Source organism: Crotalus tigris, unplaced genomic scaffold (genome assembly GCF_016545835.1).
Source record: "Crotalus tigris isolate CLP2741 ecotype Arizona unplaced genomic scaffold, ASM1654583v1 scf7180000017571.3126492, whole genome shotgun sequence".
Lineage (NCBI taxonomy): Eukaryota > Metazoa > Chordata > Lepidosauria > Squamata > Viperidae > Crotalus > Crotalus tigris.
This window is the reverse complement of record NW_024096482.1, coordinates 572,022-587,018: the sequence shown is the minus strand read 5'-3', so window position 1 is coordinate 587,018 and position 14,997 is coordinate 572,022. Positions and strand designations below refer to the sequence as shown.

Below are 14,997 nucleotides of genomic sequence, written 5' to 3'. Positions count from 1 at the left end.
ACACCCCACCATCCATCTCCTGGCTGTTCTGTGCTTATACACCAACCACCTGGGCCTACCTGCATTCATGATGCACAAAGCTCCCCCTCCTGTGTCTTCCCCCACTTTGTATCACTCACCTGCTCACTGGTCTGCTTATGAGCTGCCTAAGGAAAGACATGCTATGACTGGAACTTGCAACTTCCTGCCAGCTTCCCCATTTGCCAATTGAAAGCTGGCAGGAAGTCGCAAGTCCTGGTCATGTGCAGCCCGTGCTTAATGACCCATGGCAATTGCTTAACAATGACAACTGGTCCCTCTGGAATTGGTAAGCAATGCAATCATCCGACATGACATTTTATGCTCAAATTGCTTAGTGATGGGAATTCCTGTTCCAATTACCAAAGTTAAACAAAGACTACATATTTTACCTATGCTTCATTGGAAACAACTTATTTTATAAGTGCATGGAACAAGGCACTAACTCAGGTGTGTCCAACCTTTTGATTTGCCTGGGCTGCATTGAGTGAAGAAGAATCATCTTGGACCACATATAAAATATATAATATAGTTAATGTATATACTGTATATAACAAACTTGCTTTATTTATATATATATATATTAGAAAATCTTGTGGGGCTGTATTACTAGCAGTCTGTGGGTCATAGATTGGACACACCTGCAGTAACTGTACAGCTAGAACTGGCTACTGTTATTTTCTATTTTATGTGACATTTTCAAAAGCCTTTTCTTTGAGTTTTTTCCTGCATTCTTTTTTTAAAGAATCCATTGTTCCTAGTGAGACAGATCAGTTCGAGCAGCCCTAAGATTGATTGCATACCAGAAGGCTGACGATTGGTAGTGTGCGTGGAGCAAAGGACACAATGGATGCAATGGCACAACAAAGAATAGCAATAGAAATGTTAAAAAGCTTAATGCTGTATTATAAAATATTGTTTCCTTCTCTGTAGCCAAGTCATTGTTTATTTTCAGTACCTAACCTGCCTCAAGAGATGTCAGCAGGGAAATAGATGCACTTCTGTTTTTTTTTTAAGTAAGCTGCTCGTTCTAATCTGCACACGCTTAATTCATCCTGCTTTGCATGCTGCTCCATGCTGTCTTCTTCTTGCCATATAAGGACTCTGTGGCATCTTCCCACAGCACCCTGCCTCTCTTGAAAACAGCCCAAAATGGCTTTGTTATCTTCCATGTCTATGCTTTAGGCCCCACTCTGATCTGGCTTGTATGTAGCACAGCATCCGTTTCCTTCATTCATACCTTCCTGCAGGTAAGTCAAATTCAGGTTCTTCACTTCTTTCTGCATCTCCCGAGAGGATTCTCTTTATCTGATGCCCCTTCTATTGTTGCTGCTTCACCCCCACCCCACCCCTCTATTCTCAAACAAATAAAAGGAAGAGAATGAATGAACAATTCTGTTTGGAGATTTTTTTAAAAAAAAATGTGATACATTTAATGTCAAAACAAAGCAAACGTGTCGATTGGAATTCTGTTTAACATATTCTCCATATAGAATCCACAAGAGAATCCTCAAATGTCTCTTTTGCACCTTCTTTGTTTTCCTTAACATATTCTGGAAATTCACAGCAGAGTGCTGTATGCAATATTTTTACTGTAAAAAGGAAGCTGTATGTTTGTTGCGGTTTGCATTATGATTCCAGCTATAGCTGGGCTCTGTGTAGAAGTCCATACATGGTTCAGTCATTGAGTATGTAGCTGCAGTATATGCAGGGATGATTCATGGCACTTCATTCGGAATATGCAATTTCTGTATAAGTTTTACCTGTGTTTATTTTATCTTTCAATTTTTTATACTTGTATACTAGATTTGGGTCACAGAAATAGAAGCAAAACAAAAAGGACACTCCTGGTGAAAACAGCATTGTGCTGCTATCTCTGTTAAGGATTAATCTGAGTGAACTGCTTTGTTGATGACATGGTGTTGGGTCTTTTGCTCTACTTAGAATTGTCAGGTCTACAGATTCTCAATCCAGGGATCACATCTGGGAACGGAAGAGTTTGCTGTCACTATGATTTAAAAATCAAAAGCACCCACAGTGATGTGTAGCTTACCCCTCCTTTTTCACACATATTAAAAGGTATACTTCTTCCCCATGTCTGAGAATTCACCTGTTGGTCATTCAATCTGTTGGCCTGAAGGAGAAAGACAGAACAGCCAACAGAATAAAGTATATGAAAGAACTAATACTGGAAAAAAGGGGGGGGGCACTAAAAAAAGAGGAGGGGGATGAGACATTGAGCCTTGGGATAAAATAATGTTCACATCTTGATTTTCTGGTTTCTTGCCCAAAATTAAATTGTTTTCCATAAGTCCTCAAAAAAATTAATATTCAAGCTATGTGCAAATGTCCAGTGAGGCCTGGATTATATGTAGTCTGCCATGGTTATTTAGAAAGCCTTATAGCCATGACCTATCCTTTCATGCACAGTAACATATGTGGTGTGTATGGGAAATGCTGATGTGATAGATCAGTAGTATACAAATGGGTATACTGTAGATCTGAAAGAAAATCTGCATCTCTCTTGCTTTTTCCCATTCTCTTGGCTCAATATAAAGCTTTATTCAGGATTGGCCTTATCATGATGCAAAGCCAATTTGGTTCGAGATGGTCTATGTGTAAGTGGAGGGGGAATGGGAGGGGAGAGATACCACAAAGACCCAGTGTGTGGAAATTGGTTATGGTTCTAGTGTGTATGTATTTTGATTGCTCTACATACACAGAAATCATGGAGTGCCATGTTGGAGGGAAGAGACCCCAAAAGATGTAACAGGCAGACAGGAGAGTAGGTGAATAAGCATAAGAGAACAATGTTTAACCATTATACAGTTTTTACATAATTGTATTTTGTATTTTGGGATATTGTTTAATAGGTTTTTCTTACACAATCAAGAATAGTGCACATGTAATCAATGTATTCTATTACTTTTACATGCAACATGTACATCATTTACCTAATCAATCAAGATTTTTCATATAACTGAATATGGTGGATTAGGGTCCCTTTGCAAGCAAACTTAAGTTTCCACAAAATGTCTCCTGAATTCTGAATCTTTAATTAGTATTATATTCAATTCCATTACCTTGTGACAACTTCTGCTGCCTAATTTGTCATTACTGTAGAGACAGCATTTCAAAGTAGACTAAGAAAGAAGCAAAGTTTTTGAAGGCAAGCCTAGACATTACGTACAGGGGATTGAAATATTACTCTTTTTGTGGTGTCAAATAAGGTTTGAAAATATTTGGGAACACTTTGACAAGATCCAGAAAATAAATTATGCTGAAGCCGCAGACAGCAGAACTAATTGGAGTCTGCTTAGCATTTCTCTCTTTCAGATCAAAATTCTTCCGAACAATTATATTGGTGGGGAAGGAAGGAAGGAAGGAAGGAAGGAAGGAAGGAAGGAAGGAAGGAAGGAAGGAAGGAAGGAAGGAAGGAAGGAAGGATGGATCAATGAATATTTGCCAATCATTTCTACCAAAGAAGGTCATGGGAGAAAATTGGCATCTCTGTCATTGATCCTAAATGTACCATTTATGAAACCATGTTCAGACAGTTAAATTTATATGCAGAATAATAAAACTGAACTGGAAAACATAAAACATAAAAACCCTTCACATTTTATTGTATTTGCAAGTGGTCTTTCATGAACATTTCATGACCATTACAGAATATAGAATACAGAATAACAGAGTTGGAAGGGATATTGGAGGTTTTCTAATCCAACTCTCTGCCCAAGCAGGAGGCCCTATACCCAGTGGTGGGATTCAGCCAGTTCGCACCACTTCGGCAGAACTGGTAGCTAATTTTTTGTTGCCCAGGCCCAGAACGGACTTCCGGAAGCAGCATCCAGACAGAGAACCGGTTGTTCACATATTTAAATCCCACCACTGCCTACACCGTTCCAGATAAATGGCTATCCAATCTCTTCTTAAAAACCTCCAGTGCTGGAGCACCCACAACTTCTGAAGGCAAGCCGTTCCACTGATTAATTCTCACTGTCAGGAAATTTCTCTTTAGTTCTAAATTGGCTCTCTACTTGATAAGTTTCCATCTGTTACATCTTGTCTTGCCCTCAAGTGCTTTGGAGAATAGATTGTCCCTCTCTTCTTTGTGAAGCCTTTCAGAAATTGGAAGACTGTTATCATGTTACCTCTATCCTTTCTCTTTGGTAGATTAGACATACCTGGTTCCTGCAACATTCATTATATGCTTTAGCCTCCAGATCCCTAATCATCATTGTTGCTCTTCTCTGCAATCCATGAACCAAAAAATTCACAGCTGGACATACCACACACCCTTGTGCCTGAATACAAAATCTCTATTAGCATAGTGACAAACTTTAGATCATTTTCATGTGCCCCCTCCCCCTTTATGGCACTGGGCAGCATAACTAGAACATGAGCTTATAATTGTATATGTATCATGAAATACTATTTGGCTTTGCTAACTGGGGTATGCATTAGTTTATATTTATGGAAAGAAAAAAAAGAAGAATCAAAGAGAAGTTCATTGAGTTCCCAAATACACTTCCCAAATGCAGATATGATTGGAAATACAGTTATGTGCTGAAATTAAATTTTTCAATTCAGAAGTTGAAAAGGTATAATAATTAGTAAAAAGCACATTATTTTAGGGGAAATCACTTGCAAAAATGTGCATACAGTATAAAAGCAACATATGCAATGAAGCTATTGTAAAGGACTTTAACTAAAAAAAAAAAACAACTTGAGGTAAGGAAGGCAGTTCATTTACAACCAGAGGCTAGAGATTGTGTCCCTGCAATGTCCCAAATTCTTTTTGATCTGAGCAATGCTCTGTATTGTGGTGATCTGGCACTGACATGGCACTCAAAGGGTCAGAGGAAGGCAGAAAAACAATGAAGGTCCTAAGCTATTGATTTTGGCTGGCCAGGTGTTGATTTAAATGTTTTTGAATGAATGAATGGATGAATGGATGGATGGATGAATCTGTATGAGAAACTTAACCCAGCACTTGAGAATTTTGTCTAAATACTCAAGTCCAATCCGCTACCTCTGAGCAACCCCCTCTCCCTCAATGTTGATAGAGGCAGAATTGTTTTGCAAGAATGGGGAAAGGACTCTGCCAGTCACTAACCATTTTATTACCAGCTTGTGTGGCATAGCACAAACATCTCGGAGTCCTGTTGGATTGGAGAAGCATAAATGTAAAATAAATAATTTTTCAACATAGTTGGCCATAGTTATGTATGTGTATTTAGAGATGGCTTGGGATTCTTTGTAGTGGGATATCCATCTTCAGACTGGTCCACAGAGATTCACCCACATGCATGCATATATGAATCTGTTCTTCGTAAAATGTACTTTTTATGTTCAATGGATCTGTTCATAATAAAATGTCTTCATCTGGTAAGAGTTCTGCATGTGACCTAGTATAAGAACTAATTTGAAACAGGAGATGTCCTAATCTAATTTTCTTGGAACATCACTTCATGCTGAAAAAAACACAGTCAATAATAATTATCACAGTTTCTGAATCAACAAGGGTATTATTGCACACAATTTAATTTTGATTTTTTTTTTTATTTTGAATGTTCATTCCAGACAAGGAACATTTGTATGTTATAATCACAAAGAAAATCAAGAGCACTGAACAATCCAAAAATTACAAACCAACCAGTGATATAGAAACTAATACGCTGAACAAATCTATTCCTCTAGTTTCTCAGAAAATTAGATCTCTGAAAAATATTTCTATTTTTACCTCATTCTTATTCATTTAGAAAGTTTTTATGTCAGGTTTGAAGTTATGCTGTTATTACAAAAAGGCAGAGGAGGCAATGATATATTATTCTTTTCTTTTTCTATTATACTTCCTTCCATTTCTTTGCAATGTCTCTGATTGCCTATACAGTCCTCAAATCATGACCACAACTGAGCCCAAAATTTATGTTGCTAAGTGAGAAATTTGTTAAATGAGATTTGCCCCATTTTGTGATTTTCTTACCATATCTGTTAAGTTAATCACTGCAGTTGTTAAGTTAGTAACATGGTTGTTAAGTGAATCTGGCTTCCCCATTGACTTTGCTTGTCAGAAGGTTGCAAAAGTTGATCACATGACCCCAGGACACTGCAGCCATCATAAATGTGAGCCAGCTGTCAAGTGTCCAAATGTAAATCAGGTGACCATGGGGATGCTACAACAGTCATAAGTGTGAAAAATAGTCATTTTTTTCAGAGCCGTTGTAACTTCAAATGGTCACTAAATGAACTGTTGTAAGTCGAGAATTACCCTTACTCCTCATCTAAAAAAGGGCCATGTGAAGAGTTATTTCATAATGTCTTCCCTTGAAATTTAATCATAATATAAGAAACCAGAGGTTAAAGCCCTTTGAGAGATGATTGTACAATGAAAGATTGGACACTCAATCCTTCCCACTACATCCAATCATGATAGCATTTTCAGTATTTTTTAGTGCAAAATCAATGTATATTTTTCCAAGAGGTTGAATGAGATAATTTGAGAAAAGAACTGAAGAAATATTTGGTGCAGTAAGCCACCAGAGAAGTTTGTAAAATTAGCACTGATAATATTTTTTATCTATCTGTATGCTTATAACTCAAAGACTTTAGTATTCATCCATTTGTAACCCTCCTGTTGATAGAAGAAGCTTGAAATTGTGATGTGGGTCATCTAAACCAGGGTGGAACAGTTCAGACAGTGGGAATGTAGCTTAATCTCCCAACCTTCCTGAGAGATAAAAAGGTCATTTGATGATATGGTGACAACTTAAGCAAAGCCAAAAACATTTTTGGACCAGATAGTTAGCTTTTGTTGGGAATGAGAATAGGAGATTCCTGGGAAGCAAATCCCTGCTGAACTTCGGCCATTTTGCATCATATGTTGTTCATAAAATTTTTGGGTGACACAAAACTGGGGAGTAGGGATTGCTGACACCCCAGAAGGCAGGCTCAAGACTTTAAAAGATCTTGATAGACTTGGACATTGGGTCATATCCAACGAAACCTTGTTCAGGTGTGAAAAATGGAGAGTTAGGCACTTAGTCAGGAAAAACTAGAGGCAAGATAAGCTGTACTTGGCTTAGCAATAGCACTTCTGAGAGGGATATGGATATCTTGGTAGATCACAGACTAAGCATGAGCAAGTAATGTGTTGCAACAGCCAAAGGGGATAATGCATGGGCTGCATTAATAAAGTCATGGTGTCAGGGTCACAGAGAATGATAATATCGATAGTACCAGATAAGGAGCTTGGAGACTAAATCCTGTGAATAACAATTAAAGGAACTGGGTACATTTAGCCTAGAGAGAAAGATATGGAGACTACTTGATAGCAATCTTCTAATACTTTAAGGGTTGTGATAGGGAAGTAGGTGTAGATTTATTTTCCATAGCATCTGAGATTAAGAAAAGAATCAGTGGGTGAGAGCTTCACACAGGGAGATCCAAACTTGCAATAATAACACTTAGCAATAGCAATTAGACTTATATGGCACTTCACAGTGCTTTACAGCCCTCTCTGAGCAGTTTACAGAGTCAGCATATTGCCCCCAACAATCTGGGTCCTCATTTTACTGACCCCAGAAGGATGGAAGGCTGAGTCAACCTTGAGCCGATGAGACTCAAACTGCCGAACTGCTGGCATCATCATTGGGGGTTTTCAAACAAAGTTTAGAGAGTCATTTGCCTGGGATAGTATGAGGATACCTGTGCAGGGCATAGACAATGGTTGTATCTAGTTGCTCAAGTTTTCAAAAGAAATGCAGTGTTATTTATCATGAATAAAAGATGGAAGTTTTCAGGCTGATATAAATGACTCAGATAAGCCTCAACTACAGATAATTTTGAAGGGCTGGCCCAAATTCTTTGGGATCTTGAATAACTTACTCATCTGTTAATATAAAGGTAGTCATTGACTTATGACCATTCATTTAATGATGGTCAAAAATTATGACAGCCTTGGAAAAAGGACTTATAACCCATCTTCAAAAGTACAACCATCAAACATGCACCCTGAAGTCATGTGATTGCAATTCAGGCTCTTGGCAATCAGCTCACATTTATGACAGTTGTAGCATCTTACAATTATGTAATTGTGATTTGCGATCTTCTCAGCCAGCTTCCAACAAACAAAGTCAATTGGATAAGCTGGATTCACTCAGCAATCATGTCATTTGCTTAATGAGTGTGGTTAAAAAAATTGTCATAAAATAGGTCAATGACACGATGATGCACTTAATGACTGCATCATTCTGTTTCCAATTGTGGTCATAAATCAAGGACTACCTGTAAGAGCATATAAAATGTTCGGCTATGAAAAATCGAAAACAGCATTTCGCTGTTGTTCAAATCTGTATAAAGGTAAAATCAGTTTTGTAAACTTGCTGATCCATTAATGGATTTGTTTTCTTTCTCTGTCTTTCATAAGGTCAACCCAAATAAAAACGTACTCTTGGGACAATGCCCAGGTTATTTTGGTCGGCAATAAATGTGACATGGAAGAGGAACGTATAATCTCTGCTGACAGAGGCAAACATTTAGCAGAGCAACTTGGTAAGAAAAATCCTGACAGCAGGGAATTCTGCAACCATTCTGGAGAAGGTTTGCCCATCCTTCTCCTCCATACTTGTCTGGATAGAACTTCTGAAAAGGGTTTATACATTTATAATGTAATGTGCCTAGTTCTCTTGATAGCCAAAGAAAATAAACTAAAAAAAAGTATGGCTGTCAAAATAGATCAAACAGAATCTTCCAATATAGATCAAACTAGTTATTTGAGACTGAAATGATTCTGATCTTCTATGCCATCCTGTGCTATTTTTTAAAAAGGAATACAGTGTGTAATAAAGATGCCAGATAAAGAGATATTGAATGTCTGAGGAAAAATTCCATATAGTTGGGTGCGGGACTATTTGGAGTATTTTCTCCTCCCATAAATAGTTGTCTAGTACTTAACCCTCATCAGAAGAACTCTAATCCCATTCAACAAGTATAGTAGAGGAAGCTTCTCAGTATAGTTTTGTATTCTTCATCTAATGGAGGATTGATAGCAGAAATGGTGGAACGTGTTCTTATCCCCATTTTCCCCAGTGCATTCTAATTGCTGAGGAGGTCATAATGTCTGAATGCTACCTCTTGCCCCAATTCTGGCCAACTTCTATTTAACAAAAGAGCTTTGATATCTATCAATATTTCCTTGAGAGAAAGGGAGGTTTTGAAAATGGTGTTGATCTGCCCACTCCTCAAGAAGTTTATCCTAGATTCAGTGAATATGAATAATTCCCATTCTATGTCCACCTCCCCTTCTTGGAAGGGTAAGAGAGAAACTGATATAGCTGCAGTTACTGCAAGCTTTGGTGGCTACAGATGATTTTAACTACTCAGAATCTAGTTGGAGTGAAGAGGTGCACATATATAATATAGTACATACAAGGAGACTTTGTTTAGCAACTGTTTGCAGTTACATTGGTGATGAAAAAGTAACTTTATGACCAGTCCTTGAGTTTATAAACTTTGCAGACCTGTAAAGCAAAAGACATCTAAGTAAGATCCCAAGCATTAGAGTCCTCTCGGTGAGAGGGGTGGCATAGAAACAAACAAGCAAGCAAATAAACAAATAAATAAATAATAAAGCACAGCTGCAGTTTCACAAGCTATGTAAAAATGAAGGTGACCAACTTTAGAGAACTCAAAAACATGCATACTAACCTTTGCAATCCTTGATTTCATCTAATGAAAATATTTATTCCCTATTGAAGAGCCTGTTTGGTGTAATGGATAAGGCAACAGGCTAGAACTCTGGGAGATTGGGAATTCTAATCCCACCATAAAGCACAAAGCCAGAGGGAGGATCTTGGGCCAGTGTCTCTTTCTTAGCCCTAGGAAACAGACAATAGCAAATCTGTTTAAAATTTTGCCAAGGAAACTGCAAGGGCTGGTCCAGGGTGTCAACAAGAATTAACAATGGTGTGAAGCTATCCCCTTATCCCTAATGCGTTGGTGCATAGCTTTAGATATGAAGGAAAATAATGCTCTGGAGTCTATCTGGATGTGACTGTAAAACCTGTCAGTGCCTCTGTACACTAATCAGATCCTTACTCAAGATTATGCAAAGCCAACTGCACAATCCAGGGGGAAGACACAGCTTCTATAAAGATTTGCTAGCAGGAGTTACATATGTTATTACAGTTCTGAAGTCCTTTTTATCTGTTCAAATCCAGAGCATTGTCCTACCCTCTAATATGGATTTTGGATTTCATCACAATATACTATAGATCAGGGGTCCCCAACCGCAAAGTCCATGGACTGGGACTGGGCAAAAACATACTAGAAACCGGGCCAGTCAAACAAGCAAAGCCCTATTTACAGGATGCAGGAAGCACATAAAACTACATCACCTCCAGTCTGCGGAAAAACCTTTCTCCACGGAGCTACTCCTTGGTGCCCAAAAGGTTGGAGGCTGATGATCTAGATGCATTCCATGGTTAGCTCTCTACTTTCCCACAAAGATGTGAAATAATAAGAAATTTATGGAGCTGGCTTCTTTCTCCTAGTCACGTGGGAAACCAATATGTCAATCATTGTTTTAGCTAGTCATCAACTTACAATCATAATTGGGATTAGAATTTTTGGCCATACTATGTGACCACACCTGATTTTACAACTATTTTTATGATAGTTATTAAATGAATTATGACATGAAACAAATCCGGCTTCTCCAATGGGTGTTTTTTGCCAGAAAAACTGCCAATAAAGGTCACAAATTGCAATTATGTGATAGCAGGATCCTCTAACCAATCATAAATTTGGTCTGGTTGCCAAATGCCCGAATTTCAGTCATGTATTTGCAGGGGTGATGTGACAGTGTACAATGGTTGTAAGTGCAAATACAGCTAGTAATTCATTTTTTTCTGAGGCTATTGTAACTTTGGACCATTATTTAATAAATACTGTAAGTGGAGGACTAGCTATATATTACATTTACCTTACTGATTTCCTTAGTTCTTTCATTTCCATTACTGTTTTCAGCTGCAATCTATAAACCTTACTCAAAAGAGAGGGGATTAAAGTTTGATGATATGAGTGTTTTTGGTCTGTTTCACTAGGTTTTGAGTTCTTTGAGACAAGTGCCAAGGACAACATCAATATCAAGCAGACTTTTGAACGGCTTGTGGATATCATCTGTGACAAAATGTCTGAAAGTCTGGAGACAGATCCTAATATTGCTGCTGGTAAACAGAACACAAGACTAAAGGACACCCCTCCACCACAACAACCCAACTGTGGCTGTTAATAACATCATTGTCAACCAAGGCAACTCCAGTGTGTTCTTTGGCCAATAGAGTATTTACATAGGTCTATATGCCTTTATTTATAATGTCTTACTGGTTCATTTCAGAGGAGTATACCTCTTCTTTAATGTCCATTCCTGGTAAAAGATGTATTCAGAGTTACAAATGTGTAAAGAAAGGACACTCTAATTCCTCTGCATTTGGCCTCAACACTTAGATGGCTGCTTGTCTTCTCTGTGATCTTTCCCTTTCTTCCTTCTAAATCTATCGCTGCCTCAGATGGTGCTGTGATGACCTCAGTCACAAATTCTATCTGGTTTTTATTCTTCCATCGTCCATTTTCAGTTATTGCTATTTATTCCAGGGCAATGAGCAAGTAGTTCAGAAATATGACTTCTATTATTTAGCATTCTGGATCAATGTAAAAACTGCTGAAGTGTAACAATGCAATTCTGCAATTGCAACCATAAGTAGTCCCCAACTTATAATGACAATTGTGAGCAGCAAATGCTAAGTGATGCAGTCGTTAAGGGAATTGTGTCTGATTTTTTTTTTTAATTGAATTTTGGAAATTTTACAAAAAGAAAACAACCCATCCCCAAACCTCCCCAACCCTCCCATTCCCTCCCCCGACCTTCCCAGAGCTGAACATAGGCTTAATTGAAATTTCTTCAAAAAATCTTAAAAAAAATATAAACCATACTAAATACATTAATTAAACAAATTATAAGTTAATTAACAATAATATATATATATAAAAACATAAATACCAAAAGAATAATACTTAAAAGAAAAAAGAATAAAGAAAAAGAAAAAGAAAAAAGAAAAAGATAAAAGAAAGTATAATAAAAATAAAAGATAAAAATAAAAAAAGGAATAAAATCTATAAGATGTTTTAAATTTTAAATATAAGTTATTGAAAAACTAAATAATATTTTGTAATATCCAACTTATATTGTATAAAATCTATCCATTTTTTCCATACCGCAAAATACTTCTCCTGCGATTGATCCTTCAAGAAAGCCGAAATCTTTGCCATTTCCGCCAAATAAGAAACTTTAAAAAACCACTCTTGCAAAGTAGGCAAAGATTCCTTCTTCCAACATTGCCCTACTAGCAGCCTTGCGGCTGTAATTCAATTTAACATCAATGTGGTCTCTTTAGTGTCACAGGAATTGTGTCTGATTTTATTAACCTTTTTCCCACAGTCATGAAGTGTGTCATGTGGTCATTAAGTAAATCTGGCTTCTCCCGTTGTTTTTGCTTATTGGAAGCCCTCTGGGAAAGCCACAAATGGTGATTAGGTGACCATGGGAAACTACAACCATCATAAACACATGCCAGTTGCCAAGTGCCTGAATTTTGATCACTTGACTGCAAGGACACTGGGACACTCGTAAACGCAAAGACCTGTTCTGACTTTGAATGGTCGTTAAACAAATGGTCGTAAGTTGAGGGCTATCTGTATATTATTTAGATAACTTGCCAGAAGATGAGTGGCACCATGTGGCAGGGATCTGGCACTTTTAGAGAAATCATATGGTGTCCCTAATTAATTACAGGCATGCCAGGCTCTCATTTTCATTATAAGTGAGGTCTCCTACTCAGAGCCAAGTTTCGCAAGTTCAGCCATAGGCTTTGCAAAAACCTGTTGCCTGCCTATTTCTAACTGGATTTTTTTGATCATCAACACTGATTGTTTGGCAAGGTCCCGTCCATCATTAGATCAGAACTTGTCCATACAGTCATTCTGAAGCCTTAGATGCAACTCCCAGGGTCCCTCCCAAAGTTTCCATCACATTGATTCTTAATGTGACTTAATTAGAAAATTATTAAATATTATACATCTAGGGCAATTCCATTGCTTGCATATGATTTTCATATATTATTTTCTTTCACTATCATTTCCTACATTATCATTTTCATTTTCATTCATTTAAAATGATGTCAGATTTTAATTTTTGTTCTAGTTGCCCATTTCTTTGCTCTGCTCCACCAATTCACTGTAGTTCACCATGGATACCCAGGTAAAGTGGACTCATAACCAGACACTATTGCACAGTCCTTATTTAGATCACCTTTATGCAATTTTAACTCATTTAAAATTAACTTAGTTTTGTTAAGAAAAACCAATATATATTCTGTACTGATCACATGGAGAGGATTGTTAAGAAAGATAGACAGATTGAAGGAGGTCTGTATGAAGCAGACAAAATCCTGTTTAAATTGTCAATGTGATTCAGAAAATTGATCCAATTTTATTCCAATACTCAATCAAATAAATTACATTTATTCAAGTTAAATTTTGGAAACCATTTGGAGAAAGTTTCCAAATCATCTGAAAAGATTTAGAGAATTCCAGTCTGATTCAAGTAGAACTGACTGTCCTGTTTCATTTGGAAAACAAGTTTAATTTATATGTCCATACGTGAATAATAAAATGTAACATGTTATTTTTCCCCATAGTACCTCTTCTCGTTAGAGAAAAGGAGAAAGCAAGATTCTAACTGCAGATATTTGGATTCTTACAGCATCTAAGGAGACTGTAAAAAAGCTTGTGAGATTTCAGTATTCCAGCATATTATCTCAGGGGATTTGATTTGGAGCATTTCTTTAAAAAACAAATTAAAAATAGGGACTCACACTATCATATGAAATGCACAATGGTGCCTGGCATCTAGAAAGCAGGTGCTGCCCCCTACTTGCACTATACAAAATATTTTAAGATTTCCAATACAGTTTGTATGTTTGTTTCCATATCAGACATAGACATATAAAATTAATGCAGTCAATCTTTAAAGGGCTTAGCAAGTTCATTCAAAACAATTCTTTACAAGTACATATAATACCTGAGTGATGGGATGCTGCAGGTAATAATACGAATAGCATCAACACATAAGAAACATAATAAGAGGAAAGTGATTTAGATGTCTTTTCATATCAGTTTTATATATATGGAATCTATGATCTTTAAATGCATTTTTATATTGTCCCTATGGAATATACTTGGTCATGAAAGAGTAAATCATTAAACCTTTTAGTTTTCTAAAAGTGCAGCCAAAAGTTACCAGCATGATGATGCTGAAGATATCTGCAGGGATCCTGTTTTACAGTGGTAGTCATTTATTAATTGATTAGTCTTACAGCCATATCAAAAACTGTTACAGTAGATGTGCATCTCATGTTTCATTGCCATAGAAGCTCTCCTACAAGCTTAGGTCAGCAGCTTCAACATTTCTTTTTTCCTTTATATTGGTCATTACATGGTTATAAAACATTGTGAGGACCATCACATAGAAACAAGAGTCAGCAAGGCAGTAGCTGTGACTATAATGTGTCCATGGAACTCATGTTTTTAAAGACCACCCTTATAATTTTTGTGTGATACATTTATTCTAAAGAAATATGATTATAGTGGAGACTCTTCTATTGAATAACTATATTTCTGATTCTTAAAACTAGATTCCCTATTTCTCATGGGAAAGTCATTTTTCTGTTCTTATAAAATTTTGTTTTCCCTTTCCATTCCACTTTCATTAATATCATCAGGAGCTACATAAAAAGGTCTTGACTGAATAATTAGTTTTTAGCAATAATTTGACCCTGAATTGTGATTATTTTCTTCTAACTTTTAAGAATATATAAATTTGGATGGTTTCTGATTACTATTATTATTTAACAACAC

At 36.9% G+C, this 14,997-nt stretch overlaps 1 protein-coding gene across 3 annotated transcripts in view; it reads left to right on the top strand.

The window, feature by feature from the left end:
• Nucleotides 1–11,517, top strand: part of LOC120313376 (ras-related protein Rab-3C) — an 81,859-nt gene extending 70,342 nt beyond the window's left edge. For all 3 annotated transcript variants that reach the window (XM_039355277.1, XM_039355267.1, XM_039355257.1), the window contains exons 4-5: nucleotides 8,450–8,574; nucleotides 11,127–11,517. In XM_039355277.1, the coding sequence (XP_039211211.1) occupies nucleotides 8,450–8,574; nucleotides 11,127–11,314 (313 nt within the window). In that variant the 3' untranslated portion in view covers nucleotides 11,315–11,517. The remainder of the gene's footprint in view (nucleotides 1–8,449; nucleotides 8,575–11,126) is intronic.
• Nucleotides 11,518–14,997: the final 3,480 nt, after the last annotated feature.